Source organism: Erythrolamprus reginae, chromosome 1, assembly GCF_031021105.1.
Source record: "Erythrolamprus reginae isolate rEryReg1 chromosome 1, rEryReg1.hap1, whole genome shotgun sequence".
Taxonomy (NCBI): Eukaryota; Metazoa; Chordata; class Lepidosauria; order Squamata; family Dipsadidae; genus Erythrolamprus; species Erythrolamprus reginae.
In genome coordinates, this window is record NC_091950.1 from 357,466,991 (window position 1) to 357,491,164 (window position 24,174).

The window sequence follows — 24,174 nt, forward strand, 5'->3', positions numbered from 1 at the left end:
AGTTGAATTGCTATATTAAGATTAGGGAGTCCTAGGTTTATACCCACCCATTGAAGCTAACTGAATGACATGTAATCAGTTATAGAATAGAATAGAATAGAATTTTTATTGGCCAAGTGTGATTGGACACACAAGGAATTTGTCTTGGTGCATATGCTCTCAACGTACATAAAATAAAATATACATTTGTCAAGAATCATGTGGTACAACACTTAATGATTGTCATAGGGGTCAAATAAGCAATGAAGAAGCAATATTAATAAAAAATCTTAGGGTATACGCAACAAGTTACAGTCATACAGTCAACATGGGAGGAAATGGGTGATAGGAATTATGAGAAAAACTAGTAGAATAGAAGTGCAGATTTAGTAGAAAGTCTGACAGTGTTGAGGGAATTATAATTTCTCACTTTAGAGTAACTCAGAAGTCTATTTTTTTTTATTGCTTGTTGCTGTGTGGGAAAGGATAGCATATAATCCAAGACAATTTACTTTGATAAAATATGCTGATAGCATCTGTTTAGACCTAGCTTTCCTTCTGAGAACATGTACTTGAATTCTTATTTACCACATTAAATCTTTGTTTTCAAGATTAGCATTTTGTTTATTTTCCTCTTGATAGAAGCCTTGATTTCTGAAACTATATATTCACGTTTGGCAAAAATCCAATAAATAATATAGTTGTCCCTACAATTTTTTTAAAATAAAAACATTGTTGTTAACTGCTAGATTGTTTCTAAAAAATCATTTGAAGAATTCTAAGGAACTAGGAAAAAATGAATAAGATGTTGCTACACTGCCTCTATAATTATGTGCCTCCCTAAAAATAATCTATAATCTAACAGTAGCACAAACTTCAACTGAAAAACCTTAAGGTATTGCTTTCAAGCTCATTCCAAGATCAAATATACTTTGCTTTGCAGATATAAGAAAAATGTATAAATGGTGAGGGAATGAATTCTGATTTTTAAAGATTATTCTTGTAACTTTCATTCTGCATATATGGATATAGTTTGCAAGGAAAGTAAGTCTACTGTACAGGAATGGAACCTTTTCTTAATTTAGAATGCAGACTACGTATATGCAGCTGTCCAGTTTTTCATCACTTTAGTTCAAGGCAAGGACAGTTTGTGCTAGTCTGGATAGACAATGCATATCTGCTACTGTTCATGCCAAATGAATGCAAAATGGCTAATACAGTACTCTGGTTATGTCCTACATTTTTTTTAAAAAAAAATCCTAAACAAGAAGCTATAGGAATCTGTTAGATTTCTTTCCCCCTCAGATATCTTCATCCATTAAAATATTTGAAGAAGGAAAGGCAAGTATGTTGATTTATAAATACGCAAGAGACCTAACTTAGTAAAGAAGGAGAAATCATTTGACAGCAAGCCAGATGGCAATAACTATTTGTGGGAAATATGGAAGAAGAATTTGCCTTTTCCCTTTCCTTCAAACTAAAACCAAAATGTTTATATCAGCACATACCACAGATTTTTAGCAGGCTATTCATGGAGGAAAACACACTTCTAAAAACATTAAATATTCAGTTTTAATAAATCACAGTGGCAGACTTTTTTGAGAGGCCAGGGAAAGTTTGTAGTTATCACTTTACATTTCTATTCTATTTGCTTTTTCAGCTATCTCCTCTTTGTGTGTGTGTGTGTGTGTGTGTGTGTGTGTTTTTAATAGTTATGTAGATACAGTTTCCAATTGAGAGAAAACAAAATTTGAACTAACTCATTATGAAATTTTTTGTGTTAATATGCATTATATATTAATTGTTCTCCAGTGTAGTTGCAGGATAGTCCAGGAATAGGTTGCTACAGTCTGATCTTCCTTAGTTACCGAGTCTAGTTTTTTCAGCCACTCCTCATTGCTTCTCTGTGCATGCCCCAGTTTCCGACTCAAGTCAGATCTGAAGTCGCATTGCAGATTCACTCTAGCAAAACCATTCCTGGACATTCGGATTTCTGGATTCAAGTTTATTCTTTTGAATTCGGCCACTCTTAATTTTAAACAAGAAGGAAACTTTAACCCCCCCCCCAAAAAAGCAGCTTTATAGCTGCTGTGCCCCGCCACAACAGGAAGCTGATTCCAGAGGGCCAGGGCCCCCATGGAGAAGGCGCTTCCCCTAGGTCCTGCCAAACAACATTGTCTAGTTGATAGGACCTGGAGAAGGCCACCTTTGTGGGACTTAACCAGTCGCTGGGACTCATGTGGCAGAAGGTGGTCCCACAGGTAATCTGGTTCAATGCCATGTAGGGCTTTATAGGTCATAATCAACACTTTGAATTGTGTCCAGAAACCAATCAGCAGCCAATGCAGTCCACAGAGTGCTAGAGAAATATGGGCATGCCTTAGAAAGTCCATGACTGCTCGCAGGGCTGCATTTGCATGATTTGCAGTTTCTGAACACTCTTCAAAGGTAGTCCCATGTAGAGAGCATTGCAGTAGTCGAACCTCAAGGTGATAAGGGCATGGGTGACTGTGAGTGGAGACTCCCTGTTCAAATAGGGCCACAACTGGTGCACCAGGCAGACCTGGGCAAACGCACCCCTCGCCACAGTCAAAAGATGATGGCCCAAAGTCAGCTGTCAGATCATGGAGGACACCCAAGTTGCGGACCCTTTCTAAGGGGGTGAAAAGTCCCCCCCAAGTTGATCTCTAACCCCCTGCTAACACCTACTGCGACCAACCAGAGAGGTAGGAGGTGAACCACCACAAAACGGTCCCTCCAACTCCCAACCCCTCCAGCCAGCACAGAAGGATACCATGGTCGATGATATCGAAAACCACTGAGAGGTCAAGAAGCACCAGGATAGAGGTTAAACCCCTATCCCGGGTCCGCTAGAGCAGGGGTCTCCAACCGCCGGTCCGCGGACCGGGACCGGGCCGTTGGGGGTTTTCAGCCGGTCCGCGGCGCCAGGGCCCCCTCGGCCTTTCCGCGCTGCCCACCGCCCGCCCGATTTGCCCCCTCTGCTCCTCTGCCACCTCCTGCCTTTCACCGCAGCTCCTCCCGCACCCGGAACGCACGCCCTGCCCGCCTCACATTTGCCGAGAGGACTTTCGCCCCGGGCTCTCAGCAAGGGGGCTGCATGAGAGGCGGGGCCGGCGGAAGGTGATATTCAATGTCGGGGGCGCACGGGCGGTTTTGCGCGCGCTCCCTATCTCCCTGCTAGCCCACTCGGAATACTGTATTCAAAATAAGAAAAGCCTTCGCCGGCAAAGGCTTTTCTTATTTTGAATACGTATTCCGAGTGGGCTAGCAGGGAGATAGGGAGCGCGCGCAAAACCGCCCGTGCGCCCCCGACATTGAATATCACCTTCCGCCGGCCCCGCCTCTCATGCAAACCCCCTTGCTGAGAGCCCGGGGCGAAAGTCCTCTCGGCAAATGTGAGGCGGGCAGGGCGTGCGCGCGTCACCGCTGAGAAGAACGGAGAGAGAACGAGAGTGAGTGAAAGCAACAGACAGCAAGATAGAGAGAAAGTGAGAAAGAGAGAGTGAGAGAAAGGGGGGGAGAGAAAGAGATAGCAAGAGAGAGACAACAAGAGAGAGAAAGAGCGTGAGAAACAAAACAAGAGAGAAAGAGTGAGAGAGAGAGAAAGCAAAAGAGACAGAAAACAAGAGAGAGAAAGTGAGAAGAAGAGAGAGAAAGAGGGGGAGAGAGAGAGAAAGAGAGAGGGGGGAGAGAGAGAAAGAGAGGGAAAGGGGGGAGAGATAGCAAGAGAGGGAGAGAGAAAGAGAGAGGGAAAGGGGGAGAGAGGGGGGAGAGAAAGAGGAGATAAAGGAAGAGGAGAGAGAGAAAGGAAGAGAAAGAAAGAAAGAGGGATAGAAAGAGAGAGAGAGTGAGAGATGCTCAGTGAGCCTTTCTTTGAAGTTGCCTTTCTTTCTTTCTTTCTTTCTTTCTTTCTTTCTCTTTCTTTCTTTCTTTCTTGCTCTTTTTCTTTCTCTCTTTTACCTTTCCTTCCTCTATTTCTTTTCTTTCTCCTTCCTACCTTCTTCCCTCCCTCCCTCCAGTCCTTCCTCTCTTACTCTCCCCTTTCATAAGTTTCCTTGCTTCCTTCCTCTGTTCCTGTACCTTCCCTCTTTCCTTCTTTCTTCCTTCCTTCCTTCCTTTCCTCCCTTCCTTTCCTCCCTCCATTTCTTGCTTTCCTTTTCCTTCCTCCCTTCTTTCCTCCCTCATTCCCTTCTTTCACTCCTTCCTCTCTTACTCTCCCCTTTCACACCTTTCTTTGCTTCTTTGCACCCTTCTTCTGTTCCTGTACCTTCCCTCTTTCCTTCCTTCCTTCCCACCCTCCGTCCATTCATTCACCCATTCCTCTCTTGATCGCCCCTTTTACGGCGCCGCTGACAGCTAGCTCCCCCCCCCCACCGGGCCATGGAAAACTGGTCTAGCTGAAAGCCGGTCCCTGGTGCAAAAAAGGTTGGGGACCTCTGCGCTAGAGAACATCCTTCAGTACAACCAAAGCAGTTTCAGTGCTGTAGCCAGGCCTGAATTCTGACTGTTGATGGCCCAGATAATCAACTTTATCCAAAGACCGTTGGAGCTGGAGCGACACCATCTTCTCAACAACCTTTCCAATAAAAGGAAGGTTGGAGACAGGACGATAGTTGTTAAATACAGCTGGATCCAGAGAAGGCTTCTTGAGGAGGGGGCGCACAATTTTCTCCTTGTAGGGAGCCGGAAAGGAACCCTCCCTCCACAAAGCGTTGACAGTCTCCTGGACCCAGCCCCGTGTCACCTCCCTGTTGTCTGAAACCAGCCAGGATGGACACAAATCCAACAAACAGGTGGCGTAGCTCACAGCTCCCATGGCCTTGTCCACTTCATCAGGTGTTACCAGCTCAAACTCCTCCCACACAACAGGACTAAGACGGGCTCCTATCCTGAAATGTCCTAGTCGCTTGTAGTGAAATAAAAAATAGTTATAGTTGTTATATATGAGCTGGCAACTCAAAGTGCTTAAAACTCCCTGAAATATTAGAATATTAGATGTGCATTTTAGAAAATCATAAAACTATAGTAACTTTATAAACTATTTGTTAGAATGCACTAAATTAGATGTACAAGAAAATAAGGCATCAATGTCAATCATTTTGGAATCTACTGTATAGTTTTTTGACTAATCTTTTTATGAGGAAATAAAAGGGACAGAAAATTCTTACTTCAAATAATATTGGCTTCTCTTGGATGAAGACAAAGAAGTACTTACATTATGCTTACATAAGTTATATTACTAGAGCTGCATTAGAAAGCCTGAAAATTAATTAACAGTTTATTTGGTAGGATTGAATCAAGGTAAAATTACTGCTCAATCAAGCTTTATCAGACAATGTATATTTGACTATAAATTAGAATCTTTGAACTGTGCTCAGTACATGGTCTTAATTAATCCTTTCGAGGGGAGCCATGAGGATGTGAGCAACTGATTTATATTATCCATAATTCTTTCGGCAGCTGAAGGCTTTGATGGTATTTTCTCTATTTATTGTAAAGTAGAAGCACTGTATTTACAGCTTTATTTTTCTAATCCTGATTATAATTACTTGTCTCTTGTTGATTTTTGCATGTGTTGGTTTTCAAATAATTGTACCATGTTTATTTAGAGATTGAAGCTTAGTAAATAAGAAAAAGGAAATGGCTAAGAAATGATACTGTTATTCTTGTGTTTGGAAATCTCATCAGAAAGTTGATTAAAGTGTAGCAAAATGGTCAGACACAAAATTCATAGGACATAAAGACCCCTATGTATAGCTCTGCCTAACTAGACTCTCCCCCCTCCTTTTTTAAAGCTTGTTCGAGATTGTCTTTTCTAATTTTAAGGTTTTTTTTAAAAGTTTAAACTTGTTGTTTTGTGTGTGCACCTTTGTAGAAACATAAATGACATGACTGCTTTCATAGAACAAAATGTAAATCTTTTAAATCACTAAATATATTAGTTATAACTATACTTTAATATCCCATTATTAAGAAACCTTCCATTAAATATTAATTAATTTTGTGAGTACATTATAATAAAACATTATGTAACATCTGTTTTGCTTAAGAGAAATGTGTACTTTTCAGGCTTCCTACCATTTTTCCTTTTTCTCTTTTTTTCATATTAAATAAAAATAAAATAAGATCACTTTCACAGTCACATCTCTGTGTGTGGGTATTATGTTCTCTTTTGTATGTGTCTTTGACATGTATGTATGTGCCTTTGACATATCATAAAACATTGAAAGACAATTTATCATCAAAATATGAATTTGTTATTTGAGCTCAAACTTGGGCCAGAAGCTAATATATTAAATATTTCTTTAGAATAATTGGCTTTGTCATCCTCAGAATTGAGTTTTACTAAAGTAAGAAAAATGATCAATGCTGTATTTAGAATAAAAGTTCCCCATGTCCCGTCCCCCCCTCGGTTACTTATTTTAAGACTTTACATTATATTTTTTGAAAGGACAACTATGCCTGTGACAATACTTTCACTAAAAATCTCCCTCCATACCAGTGTCACCATTTGTCTTTTGCTTCCACACATATAATTTTGTGCACAGAAATCCAGAGGGGCAAAGGAATTAAGAGCCTTTTCACAAGGTTTATGTATAATGGAGACAGCAGGAGCCACAGAAGGATTGTCCTCTTAAATTGTACAACAAGTTTCAATTGGCAATTACACCTGGATTAAGGTCGGACTTGGTTTGGCTTGGGCCTAGTTTTGAACCTGCTCAGGCTGTCTTGGAGGCTGAAGTAATGGGCCAGATGATGGGACATGCTTGTTACCATGGCTGTGCTAACCATGTTTGCCATGCCTTTGGGCCTGGTGCCAACTGCGCTTACTGTTTCTGTGGCCACTCTGTGTAGTGTATTTTCTTTGCTGTTGGCATTTCTCTTCCAATGGATTCCCCCCCCCCTTTGTAGAGTTTGCTGGCAGCTGTTTTAGAAGGCTAGTTGGAGGGCCTTGGCATAGAGAACTGGGCATTTGCGGCTGGTTAACAATGCTGAGGGACACTTATAGCATGCCAATAATAGAGGCATTTGCTTAATTGAGTTCTTTTTATCTAATTTTAGGATTTATTGTGGGGAACAAATGCCATATTTTTCAGCCATATTGTGAAGAAAGATCAGGAGGGTTCACAACATGTTATGCTCCACTATATAAAAAATATGTTAAAAATTGTAATATATTCGGGCTGCTTTGGTGAAACACAAGTATTGCATCATGCTGATATACAGGTAGTCCTTAAGGTATGGCTGTAAATTGAGTCGGAATTGTACTCGTAAGTCATAACCGACATTAAATAGATCATCATGTGATTGGATTCAATGTTATGACCTTTTTGGCAGTGGTTATTAAGGGAAGACTGTGGTGGTTAAGCTAGCACAGAGGTGGTTACACTGGTCCCTAAAGGGCTTTTCTGCCAAAAAATCAGAAGTAAACACTGAAAACTGGCAAAAGCCACCAAAAATCATGGTCATTTGATTGCAGTATGCTGCACGCAGCTGTAAATGCGAAATGGTTGTCAAATACCCAGATGTGATAATCTGATTGAGATAAGGATGTATGACCATCAGAATTTCAAAAATGGGTTGTAAGTAGCTCTGGGGAGGTCCATCATAACTTCAAATGGTTGCTAAGCAACAAGTCATTAAGTGAGGACTACCTGTATTTATTTACAACTAAAATAAATTGTGGGATTATAAATGCATCAGCAGTGGCATTCTGAGAAATTAATATTTTATGCCCACTTTTAAAAAAAATAATTTAATTTTTGCAGGTTGCTGTTGTGAAATTAAAAAATGCAGATAAAGTATTTGCCATGAAAATATTAAATAAATGGGAAATGCTGAAAAGAGCGGAGGTAAGACTCAGAGAATGGTCAACAGGCTATTAAGTTTGTGATTTTTTTTCTCTTTTAATTAGAATTTAACAAGCTTGAAAGAAAAAAAACAGATTATTTCTAAATGCAATATACTGTATCTGGAAAGAATATGAAACATTACAATACGTTGCTGTCATAGTTTTCATTTTCATAATTTGTTTCTGTTGAATTGTCTATATTAATCACCTTGTAAAACAGGTTTATTATTCTTCTGCCCTGTTTTGGTTTTCTTTCTTTTTTTTCTTTTTGCTATGGGGCTTTTTATATGGATTTAGAATCCAAAACATGTGATTATTCATCTTGGAAACATTCAAATAGTTGTTTGATCACAGGACAATGTGCAGATTAAATTTCCAATAAATCCCTTCTGTTTTCAGAACTACTTTTCATAAAGGTTTGCATATACCAAATTTGGGCATCCATTTTTGTCCGTTTGGTTCATGCTGTTGGATTAGAATCATCTGCACAGTGTCCAATAGCTGATTGAAAAAGTCATCTTTTTGACAAGAAATTACCATATTTTACGGAGTATAAAATGCACCGAAGTATAAGACACACCTAGATTTTAGAGGTAGAAAACAATGAAAAATTATTCTGAATCAAATGGTTTATTAAAATGGGGGCATTTTTGCCTTCCCCCAGTCTCCAATAGCTGTCTGCAGCCTTTCCAGACCCTCTGTCCACTCAATCTTTGCAAAAAACGGGCCCATTTTGTGCAAAAATGAGACACGAAGGCAGAGCTTCAGGACATCAAAAATGGCTGTATTCGGTGTATAAAATACACCGACATTTCCACCCTCTTTTAGGGCAGGGGGGGAAGGTGCGTCTTATACTCTGAAAAATATGGTAAATGCTTACTGCATTGCTGCCTACTTTTTTGATGCTGCCAAATCTGTTTGGGAAGACAGCCATCACCTACTTACTGAACTTTGCCCCTTGTAGTGGTTTAAATCAAGATCACATTAAATAATTAAAGATGTTTGATACACCAATAAAGTATTCCTACCTAAATTGATTTAGGTAGAAATACTTTTAATTAGGAAAAAACTTGTTACATTTGTTTTTCAAGGTTTTTTTTACATTTTTTCTCATTTCTTTTTAGTTCTGCTGGGATTCTTAATTGTGAGCTCTGATTGTCACTAATATTAATTCCATTATAACAGTACAATACGGATCATTCAATTAATCCAATTGTTGGTAAATTCAGAATATGTAGTCTCCTATATCAAAGATAGTAATTAAGAGATAGGAAAAACAACACTATGAATTTACTAGAATGTACTATGTGGCAACCCAGGATGGGGTATTTTTTATCTTATTACCTTGACTTGAGACAATAGTAAATAATTATTTGCTTATACTTTTGACTGAAACTATGCACAGTAGCTGTGTTTCATGTTCTTGCCATTCTGGTTTTCAATATGCAGCTGTGTCTTTCCAAGAACTAATATTACACTTTCATGATTTTAAAAGTAATTTTATTTATTTTAGCCACATTTTATCCTTGCTTTGGATTATTATAGTTGTAACGAAAAATTAATTGTTTATATAGCAATCCTAATTCTGAAATCTTCAGTCTTATTGTTTAAATGAAAAGAACTCTAAATGACTCTATATTTTGCTTATAATAATTACATTTATCTATCCTTTAGACAGCTTGTTTTCGAGAAGAGAGGGATGTTTTGGTGAATGGGGATAATCAGTGGATTACAGCATTGCATTACGCCTTCCAGGATGAAAATTATTTAGTGAGTATTACTTAAAAGTAATCTTTGAACATAATGTCTAATTTTAATTTACCTGTTTTCTGATAACTAAAATAGTTAAGTGACAAATATGTTTTCCTGCCACCATACAAGCAGTTGTTAATTGTTCCTATGAATAGACAAAGAGGTGTATCTTGTGTATTATCTGCACCCAATTTCACGATGGAGAAAGCACATCAAAGCACATGACATTACTTCCAGCAGGATTTAAAAGCCACAAGTGGCCAGCTTCTCATGGTACATGACGTTAGCCACTTCTGAAGTGGTACAATAGTGTGACCCCTCCCCCCAATTATTTTTTAAAGGTTATGTTTGAATATTATGTACGAATGTATTCTTTTTTTAAAAAAATACTGCAGGCAAAATATATCAAATCTTAGTAATATATGATCACAAGAACGGAGAGGAGTTGGTTTTTTAATAAATTGACTATATGTAAATTAAGCAAACTTAAGCATGACATTTATGATTCACTCAAGTGATTAGCTATTGCTGTGTTTTATTTTTGTATTTGGTAGCAGGATATATATAGGGGAAGTATCAGCAATATAATATTTTTTGTTAATAGGAAGGCACTCCCGTAGTACTTTGCTCCAGCATTTTCTAGTCTTTTCTAGTCTTTTCTAGTCTTTTTCTAGAAAAGAAAAAATATTAGGGCTGAGCAAAGGTTTTGAAAGACGTGTTATATAATGGAGGATATACAAGCAACCTATTTCCAGAAGATTTACCCTGCCCTAATCATTGAAAAAACAGCTCTTGTTCTTATCCGGTTTGTTATATTTACTGCATATTTGTATCTCTATCAAAATTGTTTTCTATATTCCTAGTACCTTGTTATGGATTATTATGTTGGTGGAGATCTGCTTACCTTGCTCAGTAAGTTTGAGGATCGGTTACCTGAAGAAATGGCTCGGTTTTATTTAGCAGAAATGGTGGTAGCAATTGATTCTGTACATCAGCTGCATTATGTCCACAGGTAATTATTATCAATAGATCATACTTTCCATTGTGAATTAGTCTCTGCTGTTTTAATTAAAGTGGTTTTTATAAAGAACTAAATCTTTAAAGATTAGTTTAATGAGCATGGTATTATCTACTAATACAGTATATAGTGCTTTTGACAGAAATTGATGAACAATTTTGCTGAAGATTTTTAATAGTATGAGCCTTTGTAGAGTCACTTTTCAAGTCATTTATAGCTAAAGCCATACAGTATATACAAGATTTTCACTTGGATTTCATTAGCTTCATTACTCTAGAATGAATACATTAGTTTGCATATATGTTTCAAACAAGTGGATTGGTAGTTTTGTGAGATAAATATGCAATTATAAATAGTCCCAAACATTCTAATAATATTCTAGTGTATTTGTATTGCTTGGCACAATATATATGTCTTTTTACCATATACTTTTTAAATTTTGGGGTAGTGGGGAGTCCTAATATAATAATTAATTTGGATATGTACTATAAAGAGCCAAAAATGAAGCTCTCGTATGAATTTCTGCAACTAAATTTAGGAGAATATTTTTTTCTTATTTTCAAGAGAGTGATTATGATAATCTAATTTATCATGTTGATTATAGACCAGAAGGAAGAAATTGATAACCTGAAAGATTCAAGATATATTAGAAGTCTATTTATGTACAAAATGTACAACTTGCCCTACTTTTTATACTGACTTCCAGAATTTTTAATTAATTGTTTTGGAAACATTTGTGGAATGGATAAAACAGTTTGTTTGTTTGTTTGTTTGTTTGTTTGTTTGTTTGTTTGTTTGTTTGTTTGTACATTGTAGCATCTAAATACTTTTTCCAAGGCCTACCAAGTGCTGGTGTGGGCATATTCCTTGACTGTCTAACTGTAAACATTTTAGAATAGAACAGAATAAGAATAGAATAACAGAGTTGGAAAGGACCAGCTTGGAGGTCTGTTAGTCCAACCCTTGCTTAGGCAGGAAAACCTACACTACTTCAGACAATGGTTATCTAATCTGTAGTTAAAAACTTTCAGTGTTGGAGTATGTACAACCTCTGGAAGAAAGTTGTTCCACTGATTAATTGTTCTAACTGTCGGGAAATTTCTCCTTAGTTCTAAATTGCTTCTCTCCTTGATTAGTTTCCATTCATTACTTCTTGTTCTACCCTCAGGTGCTTTAGAAAATAGTTTGACTCCCTCTTCTTTTGTTTCTCTGTTCCTTTATTGGTAGATATTTTTATTGAGAGAAATAAAAAAATTATACTGAATGACAGATATTTTTATTCATTTCTTCAGCAGAGTGATGTGAAGATAGTGACTTTAGTGATTTTAGAGCCAGGATTTTTAAAACCTGGCAAGAAGCTACTGTAAAAACAATATAAACAAGCGCATCCATACATATGAAGAAATAATTATCTTTTTTTTTTGGAGTATAAGATGCACCTTCCCCAAAAGAGGGTGGAAATATTGGTGCATCTTACATACCGAATACCACCATTTTTGGCCTCCCGAAGTCCTACCACCACATCCCATTTCTGTCCAAATTGGCCAATTTTGCCACAAAAACTGGGTGTGCAGAAGGTTTGGGAGGCCTGCACATTGCTTCTGGGGCCTGGGGAAAGGAAAACATGCCCCAGTTTTTGCAAAAAAATGGGGAGAAAAGGGCCGGTTTTCCTAAAAACAGGGGTGTTTTTACCTTTCCCCAGCCCCCAGAAGCACTCTGCAGGTCTCTCAAACCCTCTGTGCACCTTGTTTTTCACAAAAACAGGTGAAAAATAGCCCCATTTTTTGTGAAAAACTGGACATGTGGAGGTCTGCAGAGTGCTCCTGGGGGTCAGAGAGGACAAACAGTTCTTTTTCTTACCTCTTTGAAATCTTGGTGCCTCTCATACACCAGTGCACCTTATAGTCCGAAAAATATGGTATTATTTTGCATGGAGGAGAATGAAACTGAAAAGAGAGTTAATGCAAGGGGAGAAAACTGCCTTCCAACGTGTCTGTATATTGAGGTTACCACAGGAGTTTTCCTTTTTAAGCAGTCATTTCACTGCTACAAGCTACATGCCAGTCTACTATTTTCCATATTCTGATAGTTAAGCATTCTACAATTAGAATAGCAACTACCGTAGTTCTATTAGGTCTTTGCATTCATGCTTCTTATTTTGCTTATAATATTTTCATAAGGCATCCCGTGCTTTTCTAATTTTATTGCAACTTTGCCAATACATTGTATTTCCCTGTTTCACAAATCTCTTTATATCCAAAATGACAGTTTTTATCACTTGGATTTCATTTAATACAAATCATCAGGGTTTTTCTCCCTTCAAAGATTTAAATCTACATCCCCCCCCCTTTTCTGAGATGTTTGACTTATTTCCAGTTTATTTTATTTAATAAAGCTGTGCTAGTAAAAAGAGATGAAAAAACATATTGCCAGCTGTGCTGTTTTCTAGAGAAACAACCTGGCAGCTGCCCACTTATGAAAAACAAAACATTTGTAGAATTATTAACTAAACTGCAGCTATAGTGTTCTGCCAGCTTCCAGTGTGGTTTCTGTTGACCTCTAATATAAATCAAGTTCATGTTGGACATAATATAAAATGAATTGGCAGATAGTTAGCTTTCTAATTTTCAGCCTCCATTTTATGACCACTCATTTTTAAGTCACATTTAAGATAATAGTGAAAATAATATTAAATTTAAGGAAATAAAAGTGCAGCAAAACTTTAAAAAAAGCATGCATCTGGTTTTAAAATCATAATCAATAAAACTCCAAATGATAATAAAGCAATTAATCATATTGGCTTTTAAGACCTTTCTAAAGTCCTATAATAATGTGTTTAAGACTTAAGTTCACATCCCGCGCCATGGCATCTAATATTACTTCTCACTGCCTCCTGTGGCTCTACTATTGACAAGAAACATAGAAACATAGAAACATAGAAGTCTGACGGCAGAAAAAGACCTCATGATCCATCTAGTCTGCCCTTATACTATTTTCTGTATTTTATCTTAGGATGGATATATGTTTATCCCAGGCATGTTTAAATTCAGTTACTGTGGATTTATCTACCACGTCTGCTGGAAGTTTGTTCCAAGGATCTACTACTCTTTCAGTAAAATAATATTTTCTCACGTTGCTTTTGATCTTTCCCCCAACTAACTTCAGATTGTGTCCCCTTGTTCTTGTGTTCACTTTCCTATTAAAAACACTTCCCTCCTGGGCCTTATTTATCCCTTTAATATATTTAAATGTTTCGATCATGTCCCCCCTTTTCCTTCTGTCCTCCAGACTATACAGATTGAGTTCATGAAGTCTTTCCTGATACGTTTTATGCTTAAGACCTTCCACCATTCTTGTAGCCCGTCTTTGGACCCGTTCAATTTTGTCAATATCTTTTTGTAGGTGAGGTGTCCAGAACTGAACACAGTATTCCAAATGTGGTCTCACCAGCATTCTATATAGCGGGATCATAATCTCCCTCTTCCTGCTTGTTATACCTCTAGCTATGCAGCCAAGGATCCTACTTGCTTTCCCTACTGCCTGACTGCACTGTTCACCCATTTTGAGACTGTCAGAAATCACTACCCCTAAATCCTTTTCTTTTGAAGTATTTGCTAACACAGAACTGCCAATACAATACTCAGATTGAGGATTCCTTTTCCCCAAGTGCATTATTTTACATTTGGAAACATTAAACTGCAGTTTCCATTGCTTTGACCATTTATCTAGTAAAGCTAAATCATTTACCATATTACAGACACCTCCAGGAATATCAACCCTATTGCACACTTTAGAGTCATCGGCAAATAGGCAAACCTTCCCTACCAAACCTTCCCCTATGTCACTCACAAACATATTAAAAAGAATAGGACCCAGAACAGACCCTTGTGGCACACCGCTTGTAACCTGACTCTCTCAGAATACTCGCCATTAACAATAACTCTCTGATGTCTACGCTTCAGCCAGCTGCAAATCCATTGAACTATCCAGGGATTAAGTCCAATCTTCACTAATTTATCTATCAGCTCTTTATGTGGAACCGTATCAAAGGCTTTGCTGAAGTCCAGGTAGGCAATATCCACGGCACCACCTTCATCCAACACCTTTGTGACATAGTCAAAGAAATCAATGAGATTAGTCTGACATGATTTGCCTTCAGTAAAGCCATGCTGATTTGGGTCCAATAAGTTATTGTTTTTTAGGTGCTGATTTATCCTCTTTTTGAGTAGAGTCTCCATCATTTTAACTACAACTGATGTCAAGCTAACTGGCCTGTAGTTACCAGCTTCTTCTCTACTGCCCTTCTTGTGGATAGGCACAACACTGGCCATTCTCCAATCCTCAGGAACATCTCCTGTTAACAAGGATTGGTTAAACAAATCAGTCAGGGGGGTAGCAATGGCAGATCTGAGTTCTTTAAGAACTCTGGGGTGGATGCCATCTGGACCCATTGCCTTATTTATCTTTAATCGTTCAAGTTCTTCTAAGACATCGGCTTCTAAGATCACTGGAGCTGAATCCGTACAGCTGGAAGCAATGCTATATCCCTCTATAGTTTTATTTTGTAAGGTGTCTTTTGAGAAAACTGAACAGAAGTAGCTATTGAAATGGTCAGCGATCTCCTTATTCCCATTAATGCATGTATTATTCCCGGTACTAAGCTTCGTGATGCCGCAGTTTTTCTTCTTCTTATCACTAATATATCTGAAGAAGGTTTTATCCCCCTTCTTTAGAGATTTGGCAATTTCTTCCTCTTTTGAGGCTTTAGCAGCATATATTATCTGTTTCGCCTCCTTCTGTCTCATTTTATACACCTCCCTATCAGCTATACTTCCAGACTATACTTCCATATGCGCTCCAAATGGCACCTGGCAGCTGCTCCCTTCAAGGGAGGGAATCTATTCAGCGAACTCCTTGAAATGATCCTGGTCGAGGACAGGAGCAAAAGAAAGGTGCTGCCCCAGACACACTGGCAGGCAGATCACCATCTGGGTCCCTATTTCTGTCGGCAGCCCTTTCAGCCTGACACGTGCCTTGCAGTTCCAAAGTTTGTACTTTCAGAGAGCAGACAGGCCACAGGACATATCCACCACTAGAGACAGTGACAGGCAATTTAATCAGTTGATGCGCCCCCTTCTGGATCTCGGGCCTTTCATAGGCCCAAGTGACTCCAGGGTAGAAGTGCCCATCAGCAGCAGATTACAACATTTGGCCGCCCAATGGAAGGTCTCCTCCAATGATCACTGGGCCCTTAGAACAATCATATTCAGCCTCATGCTAGAATTTATCTCCAGGCCCCTGAGGCATTTTATCCAGTGTCCCACTCTGTCCAGTGCCAACAAACGAAATAAAACAATAACTAAATAACTCTGAAACAATAACATGAATTAACAAAAAACTAATTATTCTATATCTCAATTCCTAGTTGCAATAATATCTACATTTAGAAAGCATAGTGTCAAGGTATAAACAAAAAGCTGAAATTTAACATATTTGGCATATTAACGCAGCAAATGTAAATGCAGACTATGTTCGGAAACTTCAGATCGTGCAGAATGCAGCCTGGAGAGCAATCATGGGCTTCCCAAGGCATGCCGATGTTACACCAACACTCCGCAGTCTGCCTTGGTTGCCGATCAATTTCCGGTCACAATTCAAAGTGTTGGTTATGACCTATAAAGCCCTTCATGGCATCACACCAGAATATCTCTGGGACCGCCTTTTGCCGCACAAATCCCAGCAACCGGTTAGGTCCCACAGAGTTGGCTTTCTCCTGGTCCCATCGACTAAACAATGTCATTTGGCGGGTCCCAGGAGAAGAGCCTTCTCTGTGGCGGCCCCGACCCTCTGGAACCAGCTCCCCCCAGATATCAGAGTTGCCCCCACCTTCCTTGCCTTTCGCAAGCTCCTTAAAACCCACCTCTGTCGTCAGGCATGGGGGAATTGAAATTTTTTCCCCTTCCCCCTAGGCTTATAGAATTTATACATGGTATGTTTGTTTGTATGATTGGTCTCTTAAATTGGGTTTTTTTAGATTACTTTTTAATATTAGATTTGTTACATTGTTTTCTTTATTGTTGTTAGCCGCCCCGAGTCTTCGGAGAGGGGTGGCATACAAATCTAATAAATAAATAAATAAATAAATAAATAAATAAATAAATAAATAAATAAATAAATAAATAAATAAATAAATAAATAAATAAATAAATAAATAAATAAATAAATAAATAAATAAATAAATAAATAAATAAATAAATAAATAAATAAATAAATAAATAAATAAATAAATAAATAAATAAATGAAATTGACTTGAATAAAGCAAAGTATACAATTATATAGCAATACATATAAAATTTTAAATATAAGCATTTTGGGCACAAAATTAATATAGCAAGGCATTATACAATTTGAATAATAAAATTAAATGATAATTTAGAAAATAATTATAAAAAATATCTAAATATAGAATTATTATAAGGCTAAAATCCATGGGGGGAAACTGTAATTAATATTAGTATTATAACTAGACAAAATGCAGTGATGCAATGGAAAAATGTGGTTATTGATTACAAATTAGTCAAATTATAATTACTTTTTGTGTATGTTGTTAATCTGGCAATTATTAATGAATAAGAAAAAACTAAGAATCATTTGATAGTAAAGGTATAGTAAATTAATATAAGTAATTACTAAATGGACAGCCGCATCTGAAATATTTCCAAACAGACTATCTAGGAAGTGGAGAAAATAAATTATAAATTCTTGCAGTAACAACCATTCCACTCCAAAGCCACATATCTCTTTCAAAGGGGCTGATGTACATAAATTAAATTTCCCCTTTGCTGGGATATTGTGAGGGTGAATTAAAAGTAAAAACAAGTCAACTCCTTAAAGAACTTTCTTGTTTACTTGATCATTGTCCTTTTCATATTATTGTAAAAAGAAGAGAAATACGCTAACAGTCTGGGTTCCAGAAATAATATTTATATTTATTTGTGTGTTGGGTAGATCTGGTTTCTTTCAAGAAAATCATGATCACATTATTATGAAGAAATTATTTTGATTTAGCATTTAGTAATAGCATTTAGACTTACATGCCGCTTCATACAGCCCTCTCTAAGCAGTTTACAGAATCAGCATATTGCCCCAATAATCTGGGTCCTCATTTTACTCACCTTGGAAGGATGGAAGGCTGAATCAACCTTGAGCCGGTGGTTAGATTTGAACTGCTGAAATACAGCTAGCAATTAGCTGAAATAGCCTGCAGTGCTGCACTCTAACTACTGCACTACCCCGGCTCATTTCACTTGGGGTGGGGGAGAATGTTCCACAAGATGAACACCACAGCACAGAAGACTTAGAATAGTAAAATCTTTAGTTGAGTAGAGTAGAGTAGAATAGAATAGAATAGAATAGAATTTTATTGGCCAAATGTGATTGGACACACAAGGAATTTGTCTTGGTGCATATGCTCTCAGCGTACATAAAAGAAAAAGATACATTTGTCAAGAATCATGTGGTACAATACTTAATGATTATCATAGGGGTCAAATAAGCAATGAAGAAATAATATTAATAAAAATCTTAGGATACAAGGAACAAGTTACAGTCATACAGTCCTAAGTGGGAGGAAAGGAATTATGAGAAAAACTAGTAGAAATAGAAGTGCAGATTTAGTAAAAAGTCTGACAGAGTTGAAGGAATTATTTGTTTAGTAGAGTGATGACGTTCGGGAAAAAACTGTTCTTGTGTCTAGTTGTCATGGTGTGCTGTGCTCTGTAGCGACATTTTGAGGGTAGGAGTTGAAACAGTTTATGTCCAGAATGCAAGGGGTCAGTAAATATTTTCCCCGCCCTCTTTTTGACTCATGCAGTATACAGGTCCTCAGTGGAAGGCAGGTTGGCAGCAATTGTTTTTTCTGCAGTTTTGATTATCCTCTGAAGTCTGTGTTGGTCCTGTTGATCCTGTGTTGGTCCTGTTGGGTTGCAGCACCAAACCAGGGAATATGCAAATAAAAGTGTACATATATTTTCAAATTCAGCAAAAAAACCATGTGACATATATATATGCCACATGTTTTTTTGCTGAATTTGAAAATTAAGGGAGACTAGGTTAGATCTATTTCGGCCTTATTTTGGCCTCATCAGCTAGCCATACCCTCACTGGGACTTGAACCTGCAACCTTTGCCTTTTAAGGCAGAGAATTAACCTCTAGGCTACAGTATCCAATCCTTTCAACTCTCCACCAGGGAAGGGTTACATGTTTTTGTGTCGAATCACCCTGGTGTATTGAAGGAACATCACAGCTCCTTTTTTTGCCTCTCGGCCCAACCCAGAGCCATTTCCAAGGCATTATATATATATATATATGTATATAATTGTGTGAATAACTTTTGATATATTATAGTACTGATAGAAAAAACATTCATAACTCAGGATGAAATAAAGGTTCCTTGGCACTCTCTAAACTAGGTAGCATCAACAGTACTAGTCGGGAATGGGGTTTGCTTTCAATTTATAGTCTAACACAGTGATAGCGAACCTTTTTTTCCTTGGGTTCTGAAAGAGCATGGGCGCGTGCTATCGCACATGTGCAAGTGCCCATACCCATAATTCATTGCCTGGGAGGGCAAAGACAGCTTCCCCCATCCCCCCCGAAAGCTCTCTGGAAGCCAAAAACGCCCTCTCAGAACCTCTGTGCGAGCCAAAAACCAGCTGGTCGGCACATACATGCATGTTGGAGCTGAGCTAGGGCAATGGCTCGTGTGCCAGCAGATATGGTTCCAAGTGCCACCTGTGGCACCCGTTCCATAGGTTCACCATTACTGCCCTATCAGTGTTGCTGGGTGTTATTGTTAGCTTGTTTAACATTTCCTTCATTGGGGTATTATTTACTTCTTGATTGGTAGTCTGATGTTAATCTTGGTGTTAATCTCTGCTCAAGTGTTTATTGCTGGTGAGGAGGTTGGTTTTTTTGTGAGGTGGGAGGGTTTCCAGTCCTTACACTGTATTTTATAGATGACTCCAGTTTTTTTGTCCAGGTCTGGATCTTTTAGTTTATGTAAAATGTTTTGGAGAGCTTTAATTGGTTTTTGTGCTATACTGATACCATGTGATTGTAATACTCTGTAGATGCTTTCTGAAATGTTTTTATATATTTGTACCTTTACCTTTTTTACAGCCTGTGTTGGTTGTGCTCTTTGGTTTGAGTGCTTTAAAAAAAAAAAAGTAGTATAGATGATCAGTTCATAGTTCCCTCTAAGCTGAGCAGTGAGCAATCGCTCACTTAAAAATCATCATCAACTCAGTTTTCCAAACCTGCCCAGAAGCCGAGAGGGAAAGAGTGAGAGGGAAGGAGAGAGAGAGGAAGAGAGGAAGAGAGAGAAACAGATAGAAGAAAGAGAGGAAGGAAAAGAGAAAGAAAAAGAATGGGAGTAAGGAAGAGAGAAAGAAAATCAAAATCTAGTTTGAAACTAGCTCAGCTATTTAAGTGGCATTTTGATATTGATAGAGTTGCCCTATTATGATCTCACTGTTATAGACACACAGTACAGTATTTTATTTTGAAATTCTCTGAGGCAAAACAGGGTGGGTTTTTTGTTTGTTTGTTTGTTTGTTTATTTATTTATTTATTTATTATTTCTGTGCCGCCCAGTCCCGAAGGGACTGCCACTCAGACACTATACTTTTCCGCCCACCCCCCCAAAAAAATTAGAGGGGACACTGGATCAGTTGCTTTTTTCTGATGTTCATGGTTGCTTCAGTATGTTTTTGCTTGTCTAAAATGTGCTATTACACAGCTTCTTTTGTAGGAGGTTGAGTTATTCCTTTGGTATATATTGTAGGTTACAGCATTTATTAGGCCCCAAAACTAATTCCTATAGAGAAACAATAGCATACTATGTGAACATCTATTTTAGGCATTTAGCAGAATTGCTATGGTGCACAATCAAAACAGAAGAAATGCATATTAACATTTTATATCTGTTTTGCTCAAAGTTTTTATTTCACTTCCCTATTTAAACATCTCTAATACAGACTGTTGTCTATTTTGCAGAATGTTTCATTAATCATCCAGCTGCAACAACCAGTATTATTTATTTGGAGTATAGACGTAATTTTAGATTTATACCCATAATTGGGACCAAGGCAGTTATTATTTTTCCAAAAGATCCAGAAGATGTGATTTTGTTAGTGAGCTAGGGACTCCGGATGGAACTGAAGCTGATCAAGTGTTGTTTCTGACAATGTTGTTTCTGCCATGCGGGCAGTGGGGGAGGACATTGGTTTTATGTTCTGTGTTTTTTAATGTTATAAGACATCCACAGTCACCTATGGAAGAGTGAGCAGCCATATAACTTTGTTTAAAAGAAGTGATACTTAAACTTATATACCGCTTCATAGCACTTTCCAAGAAATTTACAGAGTCAGCATAATTCTCCCCAACAATCTGGGACTTCATAATAATGATTTGGGTCTTCATAATAATAAATATCTCCCACCATCACCCATTCTTTGCACTACTATGTCCTATGGTCACATGTGGCCCCAGTAGACTGGTGTTGTTTCCTTCTTCAATTTTTTTAAAAAAATGCTGTAACTACTGCTGAATATTTAGTTTCCTTGACTATTTATGACTGTGATTAGACATCTTTTGTCCAATTGACAACTTGTAGTCTTAGAAATTTTGGGTTTCCTACATCTTCTGAGTTCATCTTCTGCACCATCCACGTCTGTGCTCCAGATGTCCTGTAGCCAGTTGCAAGATCATTGGAATTATGGTGGCCATTCATGTTACCATACCTACTGAAGTCCACTTGTCAGTTGCAATGAACAAGAAGGCTCCTCTTTCTGTTGAAAAAAAGAAGGGGGGACAAGATTTCAAATCTCAGTTTCCCCAACTACTACACTGTTTGTTTTCATTGTGGCTTCCGTCTTCTGTTTCTTTTTATAGTAATAGCATTTAAACATATACTGCTTCACAGTGCTTTTCAGCTCTCTCTAAGCAGTTTTAGAGTCTGCATATTGTCCCCAACAATCTGCATCCTCATTTTACCGACCTTGGAAGGATGGAAGACTGAGTCAGCCTTGGGCCAGTGAGAATCGAACTGCTGAAATGCTAGCAGCAAGCAGTAAACAGAAGTAGCCGGCTGAAGTATCCATTTTAACTGTGCTACCTTGGCTTTTTATGTCTGTTTATATCTGTTCACTCTTCTCACAAGATTGGGAGAAATCTTCCACCCAGTGGGTTGTTTCCATTTCTTTCTTTTTCTCTTTCTCTTTGGGCTGGTTTTTATTTTTAATCCTGTGCAGCTTCTTTCCATTGATCCCTCACCTTGCTTTCTCTCAACTTGTGTGGCTACTTGGTATCCTACTGATTTCCTTCTTGCCATTGAGGAAAATGAGCAAAATGACTAAAAAGGTGAAGGCACAGGCACTTCGCGTTGACACAACCTGTGAAATATTTTTAAATTAACATGTTCTATCGGCAGATAATTGAGCTAAAGTTTATTTCCATCTCCTGTCTATTTATTCTGAATATGTAGCATAGTTCTACGCATAATTATTCAAAAGTTCCCTTGGTTTCAGTATTACTTATACTCATGTAACTGTGTGGGATTAGACCTCATCAGTTTATTCATGTCCTTCATTCCCCATCCAATCCATGTATAAATGGTTGACCCATCATCATAAAAAGAAATTAACAGAAATTCATTCTGGTATGATTTGTAAGGTTCTTCACCTCTACAGATGGCAACAGTCAGTTGAACTGGTTAGTCTCTGTCATTCCCACTGTTCTTCTTAGTTATAATTCAGAAAAGATTGGCCAGTTGTGCCAAAATAGAATAGTGACAGAGGTATTTATCCTATATTTAGTAAGAAGTAAAAGAGATGAAAAGATAAATATACAATGCTGAAGTTACAGTATCAGTATCATATCAACAATTTATACCAATCATTAGTACCAACAATTTGTATCATAGCAGCAGAACATATTTTGTATTCCTCTATAGTTTCTCCTTTCAGGATGCATTTGATAGGTGGTATTCCCAGATGGATGTAGCATTTTTGACAAAATTACTTTTTCTGCTTATTTATTGACCAACAACTGCATGCCTTAATTAATAGATTGTACTTTCTATATTTTTTGGAGTATAAGATGCACTGGAATATAAGACGCATTTTAGTTTTAGGGGAAGAAAATAGAGAAAAGAATATGCTTATCAGGTATTCATCTGGCTAGCGTCCTTAGTCTGGTCAGTTTCAGTACATTATTTTATTCCATGGTTAGGGCTTTAAAAAATCTTTATTTGGAGAGAGTAACAATGAAAGAGCTTGCAACCCAGTGAGAACTGGGAACATCATTAGCACCTGGAAAGAAACATTAGGAACAAATAGAGCAATGGAAAAATCCCTACAAAGACTTAGAGCTTGGAAAATATTCTTCACAGAGGGTAACAATGAAAGACCTTGCAAGTCAGTAAGAGCTGGGAACATTGTTAGCACCTGGTTAGGGCTGGAAGGAAACATTAGGAGCAAGTAAAGCAATTTTAAAAAACTATAAAAACAGGGTTTGTAAAACATTCTTCGCAGAGAGTAACCATGAAAGAGCTTGCAAGTTGGTAAGAGCTGGGAACATCGTTAGCACCTGGTTAGGGCTGAAAAGAAACTTATTTGGCAAGTTAGAGAAATGGGAAAAAAATCCTGCAAAGACTTAGGGCTTGGAAAATATTCTTCACAGAGAGAAACAATGAAAGAGCACGCAAGATAAGAGCTGGGAAGATCCATAGCAGCTAGTTAGGGCTGGAAAAATAATCTACATTCAGAGTATAAGATGACCTTTTTCCTCCCGAAAAGAGGCTGATATTTTGGGTGTGTCTTATACTCTGAATGTAGATTTTACGGTAATGTTTTAGACCATGGCGAAGACTTATGGTTATTGAGCAATTATTAGCAAAAAAATTCACTTATATTTTTGGTAGCTAAATATTCATTCAAACCATGGCTATGTTATCAATTAAAATTTATAAAATATGGTTATCTCTGTTCCTTTTTTCTTGTCTTTCTTACTCTAATTTTTACTTCTGAGGCTATAGTTAGACCAAGAATAAATGCTTATATTGTTAATGTAATGTAAAAAAAGACAGACTGAGACACGAAATAAGTTAGAAAAGTGGTCCGGAGCACCACAAAGGCCTCTCAAGCTAGCCTGGGTGCTTGGTAGAACTTCTTGGAAGAAGTTAGTACTCTGGAATGTTCAGAATAGGTAAGAAATGGAATGACTCATTATTTTGCCTAGAGGTTGCCAGCCACTAAGCAAAGTTAGGCTATAAAAATTATGACTTAGTCTTTAGGCAAAAGGACACAGTTAACAAACCCCATTCCTGGCCTATCCTGCAACCTCACTGGAGAAGATGTGTCATTACCCAGATATGATAGGCTTTAGTTCTCTTTACCTGTTCTGAGATCAATGGAAAATTAAACAATAGCTGAAGAGTTTCCTCTCCCTGTACTTTATATTATTGATAAGGGATGAAAGTGAACAAATTA

At 37.7% G+C, this 24,174-nt stretch overlaps 1 protein-coding gene across 3 annotated transcripts in view; it reads left to right on the forward strand.

Moving 5' to 3' along the window:
- Window positions 1-24,174, forward strand: part of CDC42BPA (CDC42 binding protein kinase alpha) — a 164,042-nt gene that overhangs the window by 47,728 nt on the left and 92,140 nt on the right. For all 3 annotated transcript variants that reach the window (XM_070734330.1, XM_070734332.1, XM_070734331.1), the window contains exons 3-5: window positions 7,770-7,853; window positions 9,527-9,622; window positions 10,468-10,616. In XM_070734330.1, coding sequence (XP_070590431.1) covers window positions 7,770-7,853; window positions 9,527-9,622; window positions 10,468-10,616 — 329 coding nt within the window. The remainder of the gene's footprint in view (window positions 1-7,769; window positions 7,854-9,526; window positions 9,623-10,467; window positions 10,617-24,174) is intronic.